The 17,267-nt window shown below is 40.0% G+C and overlaps 1 protein-coding gene across 3 annotated transcripts in view; it reads left to right on the top strand.

Annotated features, from left to right (window-relative positions):
- RIF1 (replication timing regulatory factor 1) overlaps positions 1 to 16,399 on the top strand; it is a 54,389-nt gene extending 37,990 nt beyond the window's left edge. For all 3 annotated transcript variants that reach the window (XM_089689349.1, XM_089689348.1, XM_089689350.1), the window contains 13 exons: positions 551 to 753; positions 2,221 to 2,320; positions 2,497 to 2,628; positions 3,567 to 3,706; positions 4,916 to 5,005; positions 5,084 to 5,135; positions 7,308 to 10,439; positions 10,721 to 10,864; positions 10,950 to 11,027; positions 11,138 to 11,253; positions 12,678 to 12,831; positions 12,935 to 13,040; positions 15,335 to 16,399. In XM_089689349.1, coding sequence (XP_089545475.1) covers positions 551 to 753; positions 2,221 to 2,320; positions 2,497 to 2,628; positions 3,567 to 3,706; positions 4,916 to 5,005; positions 5,084 to 5,135; positions 7,308 to 10,439; positions 10,721 to 10,864; positions 10,950 to 11,027; positions 11,138 to 11,253; positions 12,678 to 12,831; positions 12,935 to 13,040; positions 15,335 to 15,558 — 4,671 coding nt within the window. In that variant the 3' untranslated portion in view covers positions 15,559 to 16,399. The remainder of the gene's footprint in view (positions 1 to 550; positions 754 to 2,220; positions 2,321 to 2,496; positions 2,629 to 3,566; positions 3,707 to 4,915; positions 5,006 to 5,083; positions 5,136 to 7,307; positions 10,440 to 10,720; positions 10,865 to 10,949; positions 11,028 to 11,137; positions 11,254 to 12,677; positions 12,832 to 12,934; positions 13,041 to 15,334) is intronic.
- Positions 16,400 to 17,267: the final 868 nt, after the last annotated feature.

Here is a 17,267-nt window from a genome sequence, read left to right as displayed (position 1 = left end):
CACGCACACACGCGAACACATACGTAAATCGCGCACTCATCTGTAAATTGTGTTTGCAGCACACATGGGAGGTATCACTATGAACGTTCGAATGAGAGCAATAATTCCAGCACTATACCTCCTCTAACTCTAAACAGGTAACCTGTAAAAATCTTTAAATCATCGCCTATGGAGATTTTTAAATAACTTAGTTTGTCGCCATTCCACAAGCGTGCGCAGTTTTAAAGTGTGACATGTTAGGTATCTATTGACGTGTCGTAACATCCTCTTTCATATTTAAAAACCTTTTTTTTAAAATTGGTGAATTTAGGCGGGAAAAAAAGTTGCCAAAGTGTATTTTTTACCAAATTGCATTTGAAAAACCGCTGCGCAAATACCATGTGACAAAATATTGCAACAATCGCCATATCATTCTCTAGGGTCCTTGCTAAAAAAAAAATTTTGGGGGTTCAAAGTAAATTTCTAGCAAAAAATACAAATTTACACTTGTAAACAAAACATCCCAGAAAATGCTTGGTCTTAAAGTGGTTAATGATATCTTCTTTCCTAGTTGGATAAACTTCTTGGTGAGGTGCTCTCCTGTTTGGGCTCTCGATACACTGGATCCTATGACGACGATCTACTTGAAGCGCTCTCACCTTTGCTCTGTGCCATATTTCTTCACAAGAACAAGCAGTTCCGCACTCAGGCAGCACAATTTTGGAATGGGTCGTTTGCCAAGGCAGCCACGTTGGTTTATCCAGATGAACTCAAGTAAGCATTTTAAGGGCTTGTTCCACCAGCTCCATTAGGCAACGTTGCCAAATGAAGTCCCATCACATAGTCGAGGCAATTTGCCTTATGTCCTGTTCAGGGGCAGACTGACAACTCATGGGGCCCCCGGGCAATAGGGGATCATGGGGCCCCTGTGTCCTCAACCACACTCAAACCACACCCAAAAAAGCCTATGAAAGGTACCAGGGGCATCTCATGGGGCCCCCTACTGACCCCGAACCCTCAGGCAGTGCCCGAGTTACCAAATGGTCAGTCCACCCCTGGTCCTGTTTCACTTCACACCAACAAGCTAAAAAAGGTAGGACAGGTGCGTAATTGTCCATCTCCTTGTGATGCATTAAAGTTAATTGTAATGCTCTGCCGCGCATAACTACACAAATGTCTTAAGGAAAAATGATTCATGTATTTTTACTTCCTGGAATCCATCCAGCAAAAAGTTGTGTTTCTGGTTCTATAGACTTCAATGGAAATGCTGCAGAAAAGCATGTAGTGCGTTTTTTATGCGTTTTGCGTTTCAAATCTGCCTAGCAACAAGAAAAAAGTAATTAAAAAAACATAGCATCAAAAACGCAATGCAGAAATGGATCAAACACAAACTGCATAGGTGTGAACCTAGCCTTACATTTTGCATTTGCTTTCTCCTAATGTGTGATGTTGCCTGTTGGTGTAGCTGCTTGGACCAGGCAGAACATTTTTTGCTGTAAGGAGCGAGGCTTGGCTTCAAGGGAAAGGGATGTAGTTGTTGCTGTGGCAGATGTGTGGTGCTGATATAAATGAAGAGTTATAAGATATAATTCATTAGGTGTTGTGGCTATTATTTTTAAAGCCCATTGGCATTCAATGCTAAGAACTATCAGTGAGGCAGATAAATCTTTATTGCTTAGAGAAATTAGTCAATTTTACATCTGATAGTAACAGTTCTCTGTAGTGAGAGTCCACACTTCATACAAGAGGAGGAGAGTATCTATGCAGCGTCAGGAAGTCTAAAAACCAGCCCATCTGGTGCACTTGGAACCCTGAAAACTGAATTAAAGGTTAAGTACAAGTAAAATACCTAATTTTGCAGGTTAAAAAAAAAATTGCATTTATTTTTACAGGAGCCTGCAGAGCATTGCCCCCGCAATCAGCAGATCATGGGTTTGAAAGTAAGGTTCCTGCAGTCTTCCTCAAGCTTTGTGTCCGTATCCCTGTAAGGGCTTTGTGTTACAAAGCTAAAGGAAGAATGAAACTGCAAGCTCACAGCTCATTTAAACTATAAGTATGTGTGTCATGCTGGCAGCATTCTGAATGAATGACCTGGCTGTGTGGTCCGTTACGGGTGTAACATGGTACCAAATGTGAACGTCTTTAAAATATTTAGTTCTGCAAATCCAACATTGCCATTCAATATAAATACAAAAGTAAATTTAATGAAATTGAAACTTTTTTTTTTTTTCCTTTTTTTAGACCCGTTTTAAGTCAAGTTAAAATAAAAACTCCCCTCCTGTTACCTGGCTTCACCTTTACTGCTACAACAGAGGAGTCAAGTGGTCCCTATTCTGATAACGTGAGTCTTATATTTGTATTCATCACCATTGCCATTCATGGTCTGCCTTTTTTAAATGTTTTTTCCTTATGTAAACCAGCCATGTAACCGAATACCCAGTGTACCCAGCACCCTTCTATTCACTGATTTTAAATTGAAATTCCATGGAGTAAGATTTACTGCTTTTTATTATATAGATGGACAACTCTCAGTTGGGAACAAAGGTTAGCGGTATTGAGGTGAAGTCCACAGGGAAAAGAGACTCGTTACTGGCCAGAGCAGAAGAGCGTAAAAATAAAAGCACTCCAACAAAAATTCCACAGGCCAAGGTAAGGCATGCATGGATTTATATTGGTTATGGTCTCTTTTGCGGACAGATTAGGAAGAAATTTAAGATCGAAAAGATACTCTCCCCACATACCACTAACGAGCTTTAAATAATTCTTTAGGGCTAGTAGGAAACAGAATTAATTGCAGAATAGATACAGCACATTGACAGGTTTCAGCGTGTTTGTCTTCAGGGTGAAACAAATGGTTAAAAATCGTTACTTTGTGAAGCCATGATGCTTCGTGCCTCAACTATCTCTCCACAACTGCATGTGTATACAGTATTATATATATTCTGCCATTATTAAAATTTTAAACCAAGTTTATCTGCTGTGCTTGCTAAGATTTGTTCTTTTAGTGCCTTTAAAAGATGCTGTATTACATACATGGGCATAAGAATAAGTGTTTTTTCATTAAAACAAAAAAAGTTGCTTCTCATATTTACATGCTCCAAAGGGTGCACTCCAGAAATTATTATTATTTAGTGGTGGCCAGCAGATGAACGTTCAAGTAGAAGAAACATGAAAGATCTTGCTTTCTTCGAATGTTAGTATACCTGATTTGTCATACTGACTTCTTGCAGTGCTTTGAGACATTGACCCAGAACAAGTGTATAGATATGACTTTCCTGATATGCATACCTATTTTAGCATTGTGGCTTAGACATTTCAGAGGCCAGAGGGTCAAGATAACAGCCAGGCAACTAGCATTTTCAGCAAATGCCTGCAATTTTCTTTTAGAAAACGTACTTGTGACTGGGATCTAATTAGTCTAGTAAGTGACCCCAGCCCATCAAGACTGGGCTTGTAACTTCACTTTTGAAGAGTCTGACTGTAGTTATTGTGTTAAACATGCACTTATTTTTTCTCTAAGCTTTGTATGCACCTGTGACGCTGTTTTAGGTTGATTTCTATATATATATATATATATATGTTAATAGTTGAAATTGGAGTTTTCTTCTCCGAATACCAAAAAGAAAATATTGGAAGAGGAGCAGTCAGTCGACTTTGTATTTATCCCTCCTGAAGCTAAAGAGAGAGTTCTTACAGAACATCAGAAGGAAGTCCTTCGTACAAAAAGGTTGGTTTGTGGGGTATGGGCTTAAACATATGTGACTGTTGGTAAGCAGACTTCAGCAACACTTTTACCACAGAACATAAATAGTAGCAGGGTACTTTCATTTTGACATGTCTTTCCTGAATTTTTGCTACATGTAGTTGTCATTTTAGGCGTACACTGCATACACTACAAGTGATAATAGGGACCTACACTAGTCCAAGAGGATTAGACACAAAGCTAAAAAAGGGCCATCTTCCTTGAAGTGGTTACCCCTGAACCTCCTCTACAGCCCAGTTTTGCTTAGAGTCCTAAGGCAATAGGATCTCTCTCCAGCTATGTTGGCTCAGAACTTCTTGGATTCCTTTTAACCACCTCAGCCCCAGAAGATTTTACACCATGACAAGGCCATTTTTTGCGATTTAGCACTGTGGCTACTTTAACTGGTATTTGTGCGGTCATGCCATGCCTGTATGGGCCACCGTACATTGTGGGCAGGTGGTCCTTTAAGTGGTTAATCAAGCAGCTGTTGGAAGCTGTATGGCAGATTTCTGATATCCCTCTAGTCTGCCAGTGAGCCTGGTGTTTTCACGACTAAAAATTTGCATGTCATGGTGTCAGCCCTACTGCACATGGCTCAGTCACTGCGGAGGCATACCTGATTAGTAATTGCACTGCATGAGACCTTTTTGCAATGTCATGACTAGATTCTGTGAATGCACCACAACAGCTAGCCAGGTTCCAGTGCTACCTTTTTTCCCAGGTTGGCTCTGAAGACTTGCCCTTGTGATAAGTACCAATTTTTTTCACTCCACTTTATGTTCATTCTGTTGTCTTATAAAGAAATGTAAAAATGAGTCCTTGCTAAAGTGGGAATTTATCTAGATTTTAATGTAGGTTGATTTTAAATACCATTTTCAAAGAATACCTTAGATTGTGCGCCCCTTGAGGGTTACGGAGTGATGTGAATGTACAATGTATATGTAAAGCACTGCATAAATTGACGGTGCTATAGAAGTACCTGAAATAAAATATTTTACTGATTGTTACCATTAATAAGATTTTGCTGACTGCAACCCTTTTCTTGCACTTTTTCAAAAAGATTAGCATGGCAGGCTAGTGGATTTAATAGAAATATGCCATTCAGATATAGATCTGAAGTTTTTTTTTTTTTTTTTTTTTTTTGTGAACTTGTTGAACAATGTTTCCTGAACCTCCCTTCATTTTTACCAGGGTGGACATACCGACCATGTATAACAATTTAGATGCATCACAGGACACCACTTTGTTCACACAATATACTCAGAGCCAGGAAAATTCATTGTAAGTACAGTTTTCCTTTATGCTATTAATTACACTTAAAACTGTTATCTCCAATTTTGACAATTTCTTTTATATTAGGGACAAGCCAGAAGTTAGAGTGGATACTACAGAAAATGCTGTTCAATCCAAGGTAACAAAGCATTCTTTTGTTAGTGGTACTAAATCCAAAAGCAAACTTTTATTATATTGCAGCTTGCCAGTTCTAACGTGATGGCTGCATTAAGCTTTCTTTCTCTTTTTCACCTGCAGTTCCTGCCAGAAAGATCAGCGTTTATGTAAAACCTTTATCTTAAAAGGGGAGAAACAGTTTGCTGCAACAGCTTAAAGTGTTAGCTGGAGATTGGCTTCAATTTGTTAATGTATTTAAATCTGCCAGTCCACCTAACACTCAAAACCACCCCCCCCCCCCAGACTATCAATGCTGCTGTCCAAAGGTGCCCCTATGCTCCATCTGGAGTGGAGGCACCTTAATACAAGAGGTGTGTTACTGGGCAGATCGCCATGTGAAAACAGGGGGAAAATAAGCCTTAAAAAAAAAAAAAAAAAATGCAGCCACCACATCTGATTGGTAAGCTGCAATATATTACATTTTTGGTTTTGGGTTTAATACAGCTTTAACCCTTTAGCTGCCAGAGCTCTTTTTGCATGTTTTTTGCACACATGTTTAACCACTTCCATACAGGGCACTTTTGCCCCCTTTCTGCCCAGGCCAATTTTCAGGTTTCAACGCTCTCACACTTTGACAATTGCACAGTCATACAACATTGTACCCAAACTAAAATTTTATAATTTTCTTCACACAACTAGAGCTTTCTTTTGGTGGTATTTAATCACCGCTGGGGTTTAAATTTTTTCTAAATTAACAAAAAAACCCCGAAAATTAAAAAAAAAAACATCCACGTTTTTCTTTGTTTCTGTTATGAAAGTTTGCAAATGTTTTTCATAAATTTAGGCCAACATGTATTCTGCTACATGTCTTTAGTGAAAATAACCCAAATTAGTGTTTATTATTTAGTCTGTAGGAAAGAGTTCACAAACTATGGTATATATCTGAATATTGATCAATCCTGAAGTACTGACAGCCAATCTAATTTCTTGAGGTCCAAAAATGTCAGAACAGTACAGATATCCCCCAAATGACCCAATTTTGCAAAGTAGACAGTCCAACTTATTTCATAAGAGGCATGGCGAGTTTTTTGAAGTTGTAATTTTTTTTTGTCATTACTCGTAAAATGAATTAAAATGATTCACTATTTTACATACTGTCACCAGTGCAGTAGAGCATAATCATATAACTGGCAAGGCGGTGATCAGGGACACCGGTGACAGTACGAAAAAAAAAGTTTGATTTTTATTTTTTTCAATTTTTTTATAAAATTGTTCTTTTTTTTAAGTTTTTTTTCATATTGCACTATGACCAAAGTAGTATAATGTTACCATAGTAACTTGCATTACTTTGGGGAAGTGATCAGTTTTTTTTTTTGTTTTTTAATACACAATTTGCTTATAGCAAAGAATTACTTTGCTATAAGCAAGCATTTACCTGAATTACATTTTTTTTTTTGTAATTTAGCTGTGATTTGGCCAAGGCTAATCACATGACGCAGCTGGGCTGTGATTGGCCCAGCTTGTGCTTGTGATTGCTGTGACCATTCACAACTAGACACAATTGTATACAATGGATGGCATGAAAGGAAGCCCAAGTCTCCCCAAGACATACACTTTAATAACTGGAGGACCAAGTTACAGATTTGGGGTCTCTATGCCCAAACTAGCATTGAGAAACTAACAGTGACACCAATACAGTGATCAGTGCTGAAAAAAACAGCACTGACACTGTACTAATGACACTGGGCAGGAAGGGGTTAATGTGAGGGGCGATCATAGGGTTAACTGTGTGTAGGGAGTGTTTTACTAGGGGGCAGGGGTGTGTGGTTCACTGTAAGCACACTGATCAGTATATCTGCTATATGGTGGCGGTTAAGGAAATTCACCCTTTTGCTTCGTTCTGTTTACCAATTTTAGTGAAAGTAAAAGAAAATCCCAAATTCACAAGGAAATCTTCCAATGGGGACACTAGTTCTGGTGACCTGAGGGTCCCCAAGGAATTCTGTTTACAGACATTTCCTATCACTTTTTGCCAATAGGACGGGAAGTGAAGGGAAATCTCCTTGGGATACAGATGGCGAAAAAAAAAATCTGCCGTGTTTTATAACCTTCCTTTGCTCTATCCAAAATGAAAAAATGTTTTGCCTATAATTCTGCTTTGCCATTTAAATAGTATATTTTCTTGTTTTTTCAGGAAGAGAATACTCCAAAGGGAAAAGAAATAAAGGAAGATGAAGCCAAAGAAATTGCAGATATTGTAATGTTGGAAGATGAAGTTGAAAAGTCCAAATCTTTTAATGACTCTGCTGTGTTAAACACTTCAAAAGAAGTGCAAAACTCCTCAAATATCAGCAATAGTTCTTTGGATATGGTGCTGGGAACCCCGCCACAACCAGTCAGCAGGCGACAGTCTTTTATCACCTTAGAAAAGTTTGACAGCTCTGGGAATCGCTCTTTTAGTCCTTTGTCTGAAACAAAATTTCCAAAAGCAAAGGAAGTTATTTTGGTGCCAGATAGTCAAGAAGTAAAGAATACAAAACAAAAGCGCAAGGAAAAAGAAATAAAAAAATTACCAGCAGAGACCGAATCGCAAAATGATAAATCAAGACCTGCATCCAGAAGAGGGTCAAGAGCTCTGCGTCAAGTTGAAGACACAAAGCAGAAACTTGAAGCACCTGAACAACCTAGTCTGAAATGTGAAAGTGTAGTGGACACAGGGCCTTCAGAGGAAATGGAAGACAGTGAGTGTGTCCCAGAATCTCAGCTTCCTCAGCAGGAAGAACATGTTGTGGACCATGATAAGGAAAATTCAGCACCGGAGAATATTACAGAATTCAAAGAAAACACTCCACCAGAGACTAGCACAACCGTAAAGGAAGATGCTCAAGTGACTCAGAAAGCACCTGGTAATCTAATTGTGTTGAGGCGTTCTTCCAGGAGGCAATCGGAAATAATGGAAGCCGTTAAAAAGGAGGCTGCAACAGAAAAACAATCCCAGACCAAGGAAGAGCAAAAAATAGGTTCAAAAAAGATTCCTCCATCTAAAGAAACTCCCGTTAAGCAACAAAGTGAAAAGCTTACAAAAGCTGTAGAAAAAGATACTGACAGTTCCAGAAATAGTCAGGAAAGTTTACAAGTTAAAACATTGAAGAACACTGATAACGATGAGGAACTTCCAGACTCTAACTCCAGCGAAAAGATGACAAGAGGCAGATCTAGATATCAGACACGAAGGTCTCTGCAGACTCTTCAGGCTGCCAACGAAAATTCAGAATCTGATAATTCAGAACCTCGTGAACTAACAGGCAAGCGAAAACGAGGTAGACCTAAGAAGGCAGATGGATCTGAAAAGAAGGAAAAAGAGGAAAGCTCTCAGGAGTCACAGAATGATACAGCTACTTTTGATATGGAACCAGATAAAGGTGAGTGCGCTTCTGATGTGGTCTCTGACATGGATTCCCAGCCAGAAATAGATGGAGAAACCTACACGATCTCGACCGATACCTCTGCATTGCCAACAAAGATTCCAAAGTTAGAGGATGGCAGAAATACAGAGTTAGGCTCTACCATGGAAATCAACAACACATGTGAACTTGCCAAACTTTGCAGCACGGTGCAAAGCTTAATGACTGAGCCTTCTGCTGGGGACTTTTCCACTGCACTTTCTGATGTATTTAGAAATTCTGAAAGCGCGTCAAAGTTGCCTGACTGCCCTCATAAAAGAAGTCGGAGAATCAGAAGGTCCAAGGGTTGTGACTGTTGCGAGGCTTCAGGAAGACAAGAAAAGTCCTTCATGGAATTAAAATCTGAAGAGTCAGAAAGTAAAAACAAGACTATCAATGCATCATCTGACATGCAGTTCAACTGTACTTTCTCTGTGCCGTGTGCTGTTAGCACACCACTTGTTACAGCAAAACAGCAAGCATTTTTCAAAGGCTTTGCCGCAGAAATTAAATCTGACACAGAGTCAGAGCTTGACCAAACAGTTGTTCAATTTAGTAAGAGTAACACAGAAGAAGTAACAGAAATTTATGTTCAGACAAAAACAATAGAAGCTTTGGAATCCTCAACTGAGCCTACTGCAGAAGTGACAGAAATTCAAAAATATACACACGGTGACAATGTGAGCTTTCAGAAGCAAAGTAGTAAAGAACCATGTGCAGAAAATAAACAAAATGTTGAGGCAGAAAAAGAAAACATCTGCAAGACCTTTGATGTAGAGATCATTGAAACATCTACAAATGACCAGACTTGTGCAAAACCAGAGGAGGAGCTGGAAGATGCTCAGATTATAGTAGATGAGTGTAATAATGTGGCTGAAATTGAAGAGAGAGACCACTCTGCCACACCAAGTCAGGATTTTGCTGAAGTGAATAATTTAGAGGTGGACAAAGATCCTGCTAAAGATACTGAAATAGTAGTAGACATTGCACCTGCGAAGCTTGCGCTAGCTACTGCTATGGAAACTGAAGCAGAGGAGGATGGAGCTCTTGCTGAGAAGACTAAAGCAAATGTTGGCGAAGCTTCTGTTGAACTGGCTGAGCCCAGAGAAGAATCTTTTGTTGGGATGGCTGAGGAAGAGATGAACAAAGCTGTTTTGAAAGAAACAGGACAACAGGTGGAAAGCGCTTTTTCAGGGGAGACTGATGCAGAGGTCAACACATCTCCTCCTGGGGAGACTGAAGTAGAGATAGACAAAGCTGCTGCTGAGGAGACTGAAGCAGAGGTAGGCAAAGATCCTGCTGAGGAGACTGAAGCAAGGGGGGGTACAGCTTATCCTAAGGAGATCGAAGCTGAGTTGGACACAGCTGCCCCCAATGAATCTGAAGCAGAGGTTGGCACATCCCCTCCTGGGGAGAGGGAAGAAAACAGAGCCTGTCAGAAATTAAGGGTAGATCTGGTTACAGAGACTTTAGTTGAAGAGAAAACTTTGAACATAGATGATGGAAACATTAAACTTCAGCGAGAAAATGCTCAGAGGACTTGTGAGGAGAATGCAGTAACTTGTATATTTCCATCTGCTGACACCTTGCCGCTAAAAGTAACCTTGACTAAAGGGGTTAAAATGGATGAAGATTTAACAACTGCTGCAGAGAAGTGTGCTGCTCCGAGAGTATCTGAAAGTATGCAGATAGATCTAGGTGAAGGACAGTCCAACACAGATTCACCTCCTAAAATAAAAGGCTTGATTTCTATGGCCCAAGCCAATGATAGCCCCAGTGGAAGCTTCAGCTGGTCTCCATCTGCATCACCTTCAACAAGCATTCTGAAGAAAGGGATAAAGAGACAACAGCAGGAATTGGACTCCCCCTCTCCACTTAACAAGGTGACTTGGTATACTTTTCATATCAAGCAATTTGTCAACATTTTAAACCTAGAATTGTTAGTACGTTTAAATGTATGTTAAATTGTAGTGTTTACCAATTGTGCCTTCTGCACCACCAAGGTAATTAGTTTACTTTTGATGCTATATTTTTAATATATCTTATATTGTTGCTACAGTTAAGGGTCAGTTGCTTGAAGTTGCTGCTTTGTTGCCAATATTATACTCTTTGCTTTTTTTTTTTTTAACTTAAAAAAAATTCAAGTTCTCTTTTCTGTGAGCAGATTAGGAGAGTATCATTTGCTGATCCAATATATCAAGAAGGATTGGCAGATGACATTGATCGCCGTAGCCCTGTGATTAGAAGCAATTCAAGTAGCTCACCATCCTCAAGAAGTCTTAAAATGCTAACGAGTACTCAGCCAAAGGTAATATTGCAATGCTTTTTATGTGCATCTTGTATGGTTGCATTTTTAGTAGCCGGTCTTTTTAACTATACTTTCAATTCACTAGATTATCACCACCCCAACCAAAGGATTTGTGTCTCCTGGGTCTCGTGTTCTTGGATTTAAGAGTTCAAAGAAGAGTTTGGTAAGCCCAGATCATCATTTGCGTCATAACAGGCCTGGAGAGGGTCCCTCCCTAGAAGTTTGGTGTTAAGATTTCACTTTTTATGTAATTTAAAATTGCTCATTTTTTAGATTTCAGAAATGACCAAAGAGTCTATGCCATCTCCTAAAGAAAGTGTCTACCCTGCCCTTATGAACTGTGCAACATCCATTGATGTCATTCTTCCACAGATTACCTCCAATATGTGGTGAGAAAATAGCTTCGTGAATTCTGAAGTGCTTGTCATCTTGTATCAAATACATATACTGCATAAATATACACTGCTCAAAAAAATTAAAGGAACACTTTGAAAACACATCAGATTTCAATGGGGGGAAGAATACCATGCTGGTTATCTATACTTATATGGACTGGGTGATGTGTTAGAAACATAAGGATGCCCCATTGTTTGATGTAAATGAAAATTATCACCCTACAGAGGACTGAATTCAAAGACACTCCGCAAATCAAAGTGAAAAAATGATGCAGCAGGCTAGTTCATTTTGCTGAAATTTCATTGCAGCAACTCAAAATGGTCCTCAGTAGTTTGTATGGCTCCCACGTACTTGTATGCATGCCTGGCAACGTCAGGACATGCTCCTAATGAGACGACGGATGGTGTCCTGGGGTATTTCCTCCCAGATCTGGACCAGGGCATCAATGAGCTCCTGAACAGTCTGAGGTGCAGTCTGGCGGTTTTAAATGGACTGAAACATGATATCCCAGAGGTGTTCTATTGCATTTAGGTCAGGTGAGCGTGAGGGCCATTTAATGGTATCAATTCCTTCATCCTCCAGGAACTGCCTGCATACTCTCATGAGTCAGGGCATTGTGCACCAGGAGGAACCCAGGACCCACTGCATCAGCGTAGGGTCTGACAATGGGTTCAAGGATTTCATCCTGATTCTTAATGGCAGTCGAGGTTCTCCAGACCCTTTCATGTCTGCTCGGGGTGAACCTGCTCTCATCTGTAAAAAGCACAGGGCACCAGTGGCGGACCTGCCAATTCTGTTGTTCAATAGCAAATGCCAATCGAGCTCTATGGTGCTGGGCAGTGAACACAGGGCCCACTAGAGTACGTTTGGCCCTCAGGCCACACTCATGAAGTCTTTCTGATTGTTTGGTCAGAGACATTCATACCAGTGGCATGCTGGAGGTCATTTTATAGGACTCTGGTAGTGCTCAGTCCTGTTCCTGCTTGGACAAATGAGCAGATACCGGTCCTACTGATCGGTTATGGTCTTTCTACGGCCCTGTCCAGCTCTGAGTAACTGCCTGTCTCCTGGAATGTACTCCATGCTCTTGAGACAAAAGCCAAATGCAAGACTAGTGAAAAACTGTCAAAAAGATGAGTAGGGAAAATGTCAGTGGCCTCCACCTGTAAAACTATTTCTGTTTTGGGGGTGTCTCATTAGTGCACCTGTTGTTAATTTCATTAACACCAAAGAAGCTGAAACTTATTAACAACCCCCTCTGCTACTTAACGGACCAGATCAATATCCCAGGAGTTTAACTGACTTGGTGCTATACTCTGATTATAAAGTGTTCCTTTAATTTCTTTTTTTTTTTTTTTTTGAGTATTGTGTGGTGTGTATATGTGTGTTGTATGTATAATATAATTTTTTTTAATAGGGCCAGAGGACTTGTACAGTTCATCCGTGCTAAAAATATAAAAACAATTGGCGACCTCAGTACGCTTACACCTTCTGAAATTAAGACATTACCAATCCGTTCTCCAAAGATCTCTACTGTGAAAAAAGCTCTGCGAACCTACCATGAGCAGCAGGTAACAGTTATCAATAATACGTTTCTGTAGTTATGTGCCTTAGCCATTGCATTACTTACACAAGTTTTTTTTTTTCTTTTTTTTTTTCTTCTGGTGGTTACAGACAAAGGCAAAAGGCTTTGATGAATTTGCTGCCCTTGATGAAGCTGAAAAGCCAATAAATGGTCTTGATGAGAAGCCATTATCAGCTGTAGAAAAACTTGAAACTGGTATGGTCTCGTTGCTTTCTAGGAAGGCTGTGTTTTTTAATTCTGTAAATGTGGCTTTATAGTTGTGCATGCTAAAACTAAGAAAAAATGCCTCAAATGTAATAAGCAGAAGCCTGCACTTTGTACTCTTGAATTGTTCAGCAAGGGCCCCAAGAACAATATCTGACAATTATCCTGGGCATTTAAGATTTTGTCTGTTCTTTTGAAATGTTGGTGGTGGTTCTTTTTTTTTTTTTTTTTCCCCCTGCCACAAAGGGGAAACAAACCACATTTTACCTCTTCATGACCATAAGTAATTGAAGGTTAGATGCCCAAAGTTAGTATGACCATAATTGGGAGCTGCCTGTATGCATCAATTAACTAGAAATGGATTCCTATTCTGTGCACTGTTTTAATAAATGCCCCAGTAATGGTTTTTCTTTTTTTTGCAAACAGTAACCTAACAGATTGATAGAAATGTGAAAATATGCACTATTAACAGAAGTTTTAATCTTTCACCCGATTCTTTTCTTCTGTAATAATAATGTAGGCCAAAGACGAGAAGTTTATCGGCCGATAAACGAAAAATCGGTCGTTGCTGCTTACAAAAAACGGCTGTTTTTCGCAGGTTTTCCAGCATGATCGATAAAAAGAAATGAGAAGATCCGCAAAAATCGGCCGACGATATTGCCCCACTAACGGCATGAATATCGGCCAATTTTTTTGTAAGGACGAACATTCGGCCGATAAACGTCCCATCTATGGCCTGCATAACACTGTGTATCTTCAACCGATTGCACTGTGCACAGAGGGAGCACAGTGCCAAATGCCAGGTGGATAACTTTGTAAACAAACTTACAGTAGATTTCAGACATGTGGAATTGTGCCTTGGACACCGTAATCTCCAGATTGCAGGCTCCAAGCACTTAAAGGGATGTCTCCTGCTCTCTAAGGCTAAGTTCCCATCTGTGCGTGTGTGGGACTGTGTGTGTAAATCGCACACGTTCCCGCAGCCGCACAAAAAGTGTGTTGCTTTAAGGAAAGTGGTGTCAAAGCACCATGTGATTTCTGTGCGTCCATGTTTTTAAAAAAGATTGCAGAAAACGCAGCTGTGCCCTTGCAAATGTGACACGCAGAACTGCGAAGTTCTGGAACCTACGCTTAATGATTAAGCTGCTTTTTAAGACCCGTGAGCTGTACTTAAAGCTATGGGGCTTTCAATTATTAATCTGCTAATTTTTCTTCCTTTTTAAAATTGAATTTAAAGATTGCCTCAATTAAAATGAAAAAAAAGCAGTCCAGGTTATAGGCCATTTTATCTATTCTGTTCTCAGTTTAATTCTGTCTGATCCAGGCTGTGTAATTCCATGAATTCTGAGCCTGCAACATTGCAGCAGATTGCTGCGATTTTAGTTCCACCATTCCTCCCAAGCTCTTTCCATTCCTGAATTTTCCAGTTTAGGCACGTACTGTATGGCAGTGCTGTGCAAGTACCATTGATACTACTGTATATTACAATTGAGACTCTAAAAAGGTGACCACCGATAGTTGTAAAGCTTTCCACACACATTACAATCTTATTGTAGGGTCTGGGGTTTGATGGAACATTGTAGACTGAAATATCCTGAGGAGCTGACCAGGGGTCTTTCGTTTCCACTGCAAAAGAGAGGGAGGTGGGAGAGCCCTTATCGTGTACTAAATTCAGAAACAAGGGTAAAACGGTTCCACAATAAAAAGAAAAAGGTCTAAATGGACTTGCAGCTGTTGACTGGTCACTCAGCAAGGGGGGTGGGGGACATGCAGCATTCCTAGTGCACAGTGTGGACACGGTCTATGCCTCGGGCATTCCCGTTCTGTGGGGGTTCTCAGGTGGGTGAACGCATTGATAGGAAGAGCCAGCACATAAAAGGCTCTCGGTAGTTCGATTGGCTGAGGTGTCCGATGCGGTAGTTCATAATAATAATAAAAAAATGTATTTGGTGAAATAAAGTAATTGGATGTTCTACTAAAGCAGACGACTCCTGCCTATCCTTTGAACAACCACATTGGGTGTCTCTGCAAATCAAACTACTGATGGGCATTTTTTGCACTGACTTTCTGCCAATATCTTATTGTAGTCTTATTTTGGATCTACCAATTATGTAATGCAAGGGCTTGATTGAATACAAACTGACTGGAAAGTTTAGGAAGGTTCTCCTATTATGTTTTGATGTATTGCAGTCAGACTGTAACATGTATGGTGACCCCTAGAGTATTGGCGTATTTCATGAGTTTTTCAGTTACTTCACCATAACTAATCCTTGCTTGCTTTACAGACCTGCCTGAAGCATCTGCCACAGCACCTGTGGAATCTGCAGCCACCGTAGACCTTGCTGCACAGATTAGTACACTTTCTTTGTTGGTGACTACAGAGGAGCTTGGAAAATATTCTGGAAGCCAGCTTTTTGAAATGCAGGAAAAACTTGGGACGATATCGAACAGCATTCTTCGGCATCTGCAGTCACGATGGAGTTCACCACCTCACGACAGCTCTGTTTAGTTCAGCTCCACGTGTCCTGTGAAATTGCCATTTATCAGGACGCTTTTACTTCCTTCTGATGAAGCATTTTTAATACAAAGACTGCCTACATTTTGTAAGAGATCCATCATGTTTTGTTCCTCTTTGAGTTGTACCACTCTATACACTGCTTCAACTAGATGTTATAACATATTGATTCATTATTGTAGGTTTAAGACAAAGAATGAAAGTGTTATTTAAAACAAGTCTTTATTGTATAGAGCAGTTCCAGGACAGAATGCTGATATTTCTATATCCCTGGTAGCTCTGTGATTGGTCACCCTTTGGGAGAGGATTATCTGGACGTGAAAGAAAAGATATTAATTTGCATGCCCAAAGCAACCAGCCAGATGTCACCTGAAGTTTTCAAGGTTCAAAGGTGAAACTTGTGGGCAGTATGTTAATTGTTTCTTCCCTTCAGTTTTATGAAATTGTAGTGTACAATGCTATTTTTAAATGTTCACCTTGGTATTCTGCTTCTGTACCTAATATTGTAAATTTACTTTGGTGACATGTTTTCTTATGGACTGGAAAGAGTATTTTTGGTAGCTTTTTGCTTCTGAAAGCTTTATTCGATACAAGTCTCAGAATACCACAGTATGCTAATTTTCATGTTGCCTTTGTTGTACTGATACACTTTGTCCTTTTTTTTTTTGTAAATTCTGTAAATAGCCTCACTGAAGGTTACTAGTTTTGATAGTAATCCTCTCTGTACATATAATTTAAACAGTTGGTTCCAGCAGAATTCTTAATATTCACTTGCTGCATGTGTTCCTTTTTAGATCTAAAATGTAAAATGAAAACTATTAAAGTACTTTCTCAAGTTTGCAGTAATAGTTTTTTCCTTATGAACTGTTATGCATTTGTGGTATTTGTAAATGGGTGGCTTTGGAACTGCATTTTTTTTAATTGAACAATGCTGTATACAGATTCCATGTGAATGGGAACTGGGGATATCATTGGGAAAAAAAACTTTTATATAAAAATACAAATCAATCTGAAGTCTTTATAATAACAGACCAACAGAGAGGCTCAAAATTAGACTTTAACCACTTGATCTCCAGAAGGTTTTAACCCCTTCATGATCATGGTACTTTTTTGCTTTTCAGCACTGCAGCTTTAACTAGCAATTTCTTGGTCATGCAACACTGTACACAAATGAAATGTATATAATTTCATTGAACGATTGAGCTCCTTCAACCAGGACAGGAAACACATTGCTTCAAGCTTCTTAAGATGGTCCTACAGGAACATGGCCATTTTGTGTTTACTCTGTCTGGAAAAAGCATGTTGACTAGAACTGCTTTTTAAGCAGCAAGCCATGTCTCAAGTGCTGCCCAGGAAACGTGCCCTCACCTGCAGTTCTTTACTTTTTGGTCTCAAGTCCCCTCTGCATCGGTGTAGGAATGTACCCGCTTCTACCTCTTTCCAGTGCCAGTGAAGGAGCTGGTTAGAATGGCATCCATCCTTGGCGCGTTTAGGTCAGGCAGGGCTGAGGGAGTGCCTTCCTGGAGGCCGGATGTGACGCAGCTAGCCTGGAAGATGCTGGGTTTCATGATTCTGGGGATGTGATGTCCTCTCTGCACCAGAGTCTTCTGGTTTCGGCCTCAGAGGCGCAAGAGAAAGGGCAGGGCTGATGCTTATTGCTGGACGCCGACAGCATGGGCCAAAGGGTGCTGGGCGCTAAAGAA

The sequence above is a fragment of the Staurois parvus genome, unplaced genomic scaffold, assembly GCF_062004578.1.
Source record: "Staurois parvus isolate SC_StPar_1 unplaced genomic scaffold, SC_StPar_1.0 ptg000471l, whole genome shotgun sequence".
Taxonomy (NCBI): domain Eukaryota; kingdom Metazoa; phylum Chordata; class Amphibia; order Anura; family Ranidae; genus Staurois; species Staurois parvus.
The sequence above is the reverse complement of the archived record's forward strand: the minus strand, read 5'-3'. Positions and strand labels throughout refer to the sequence as shown.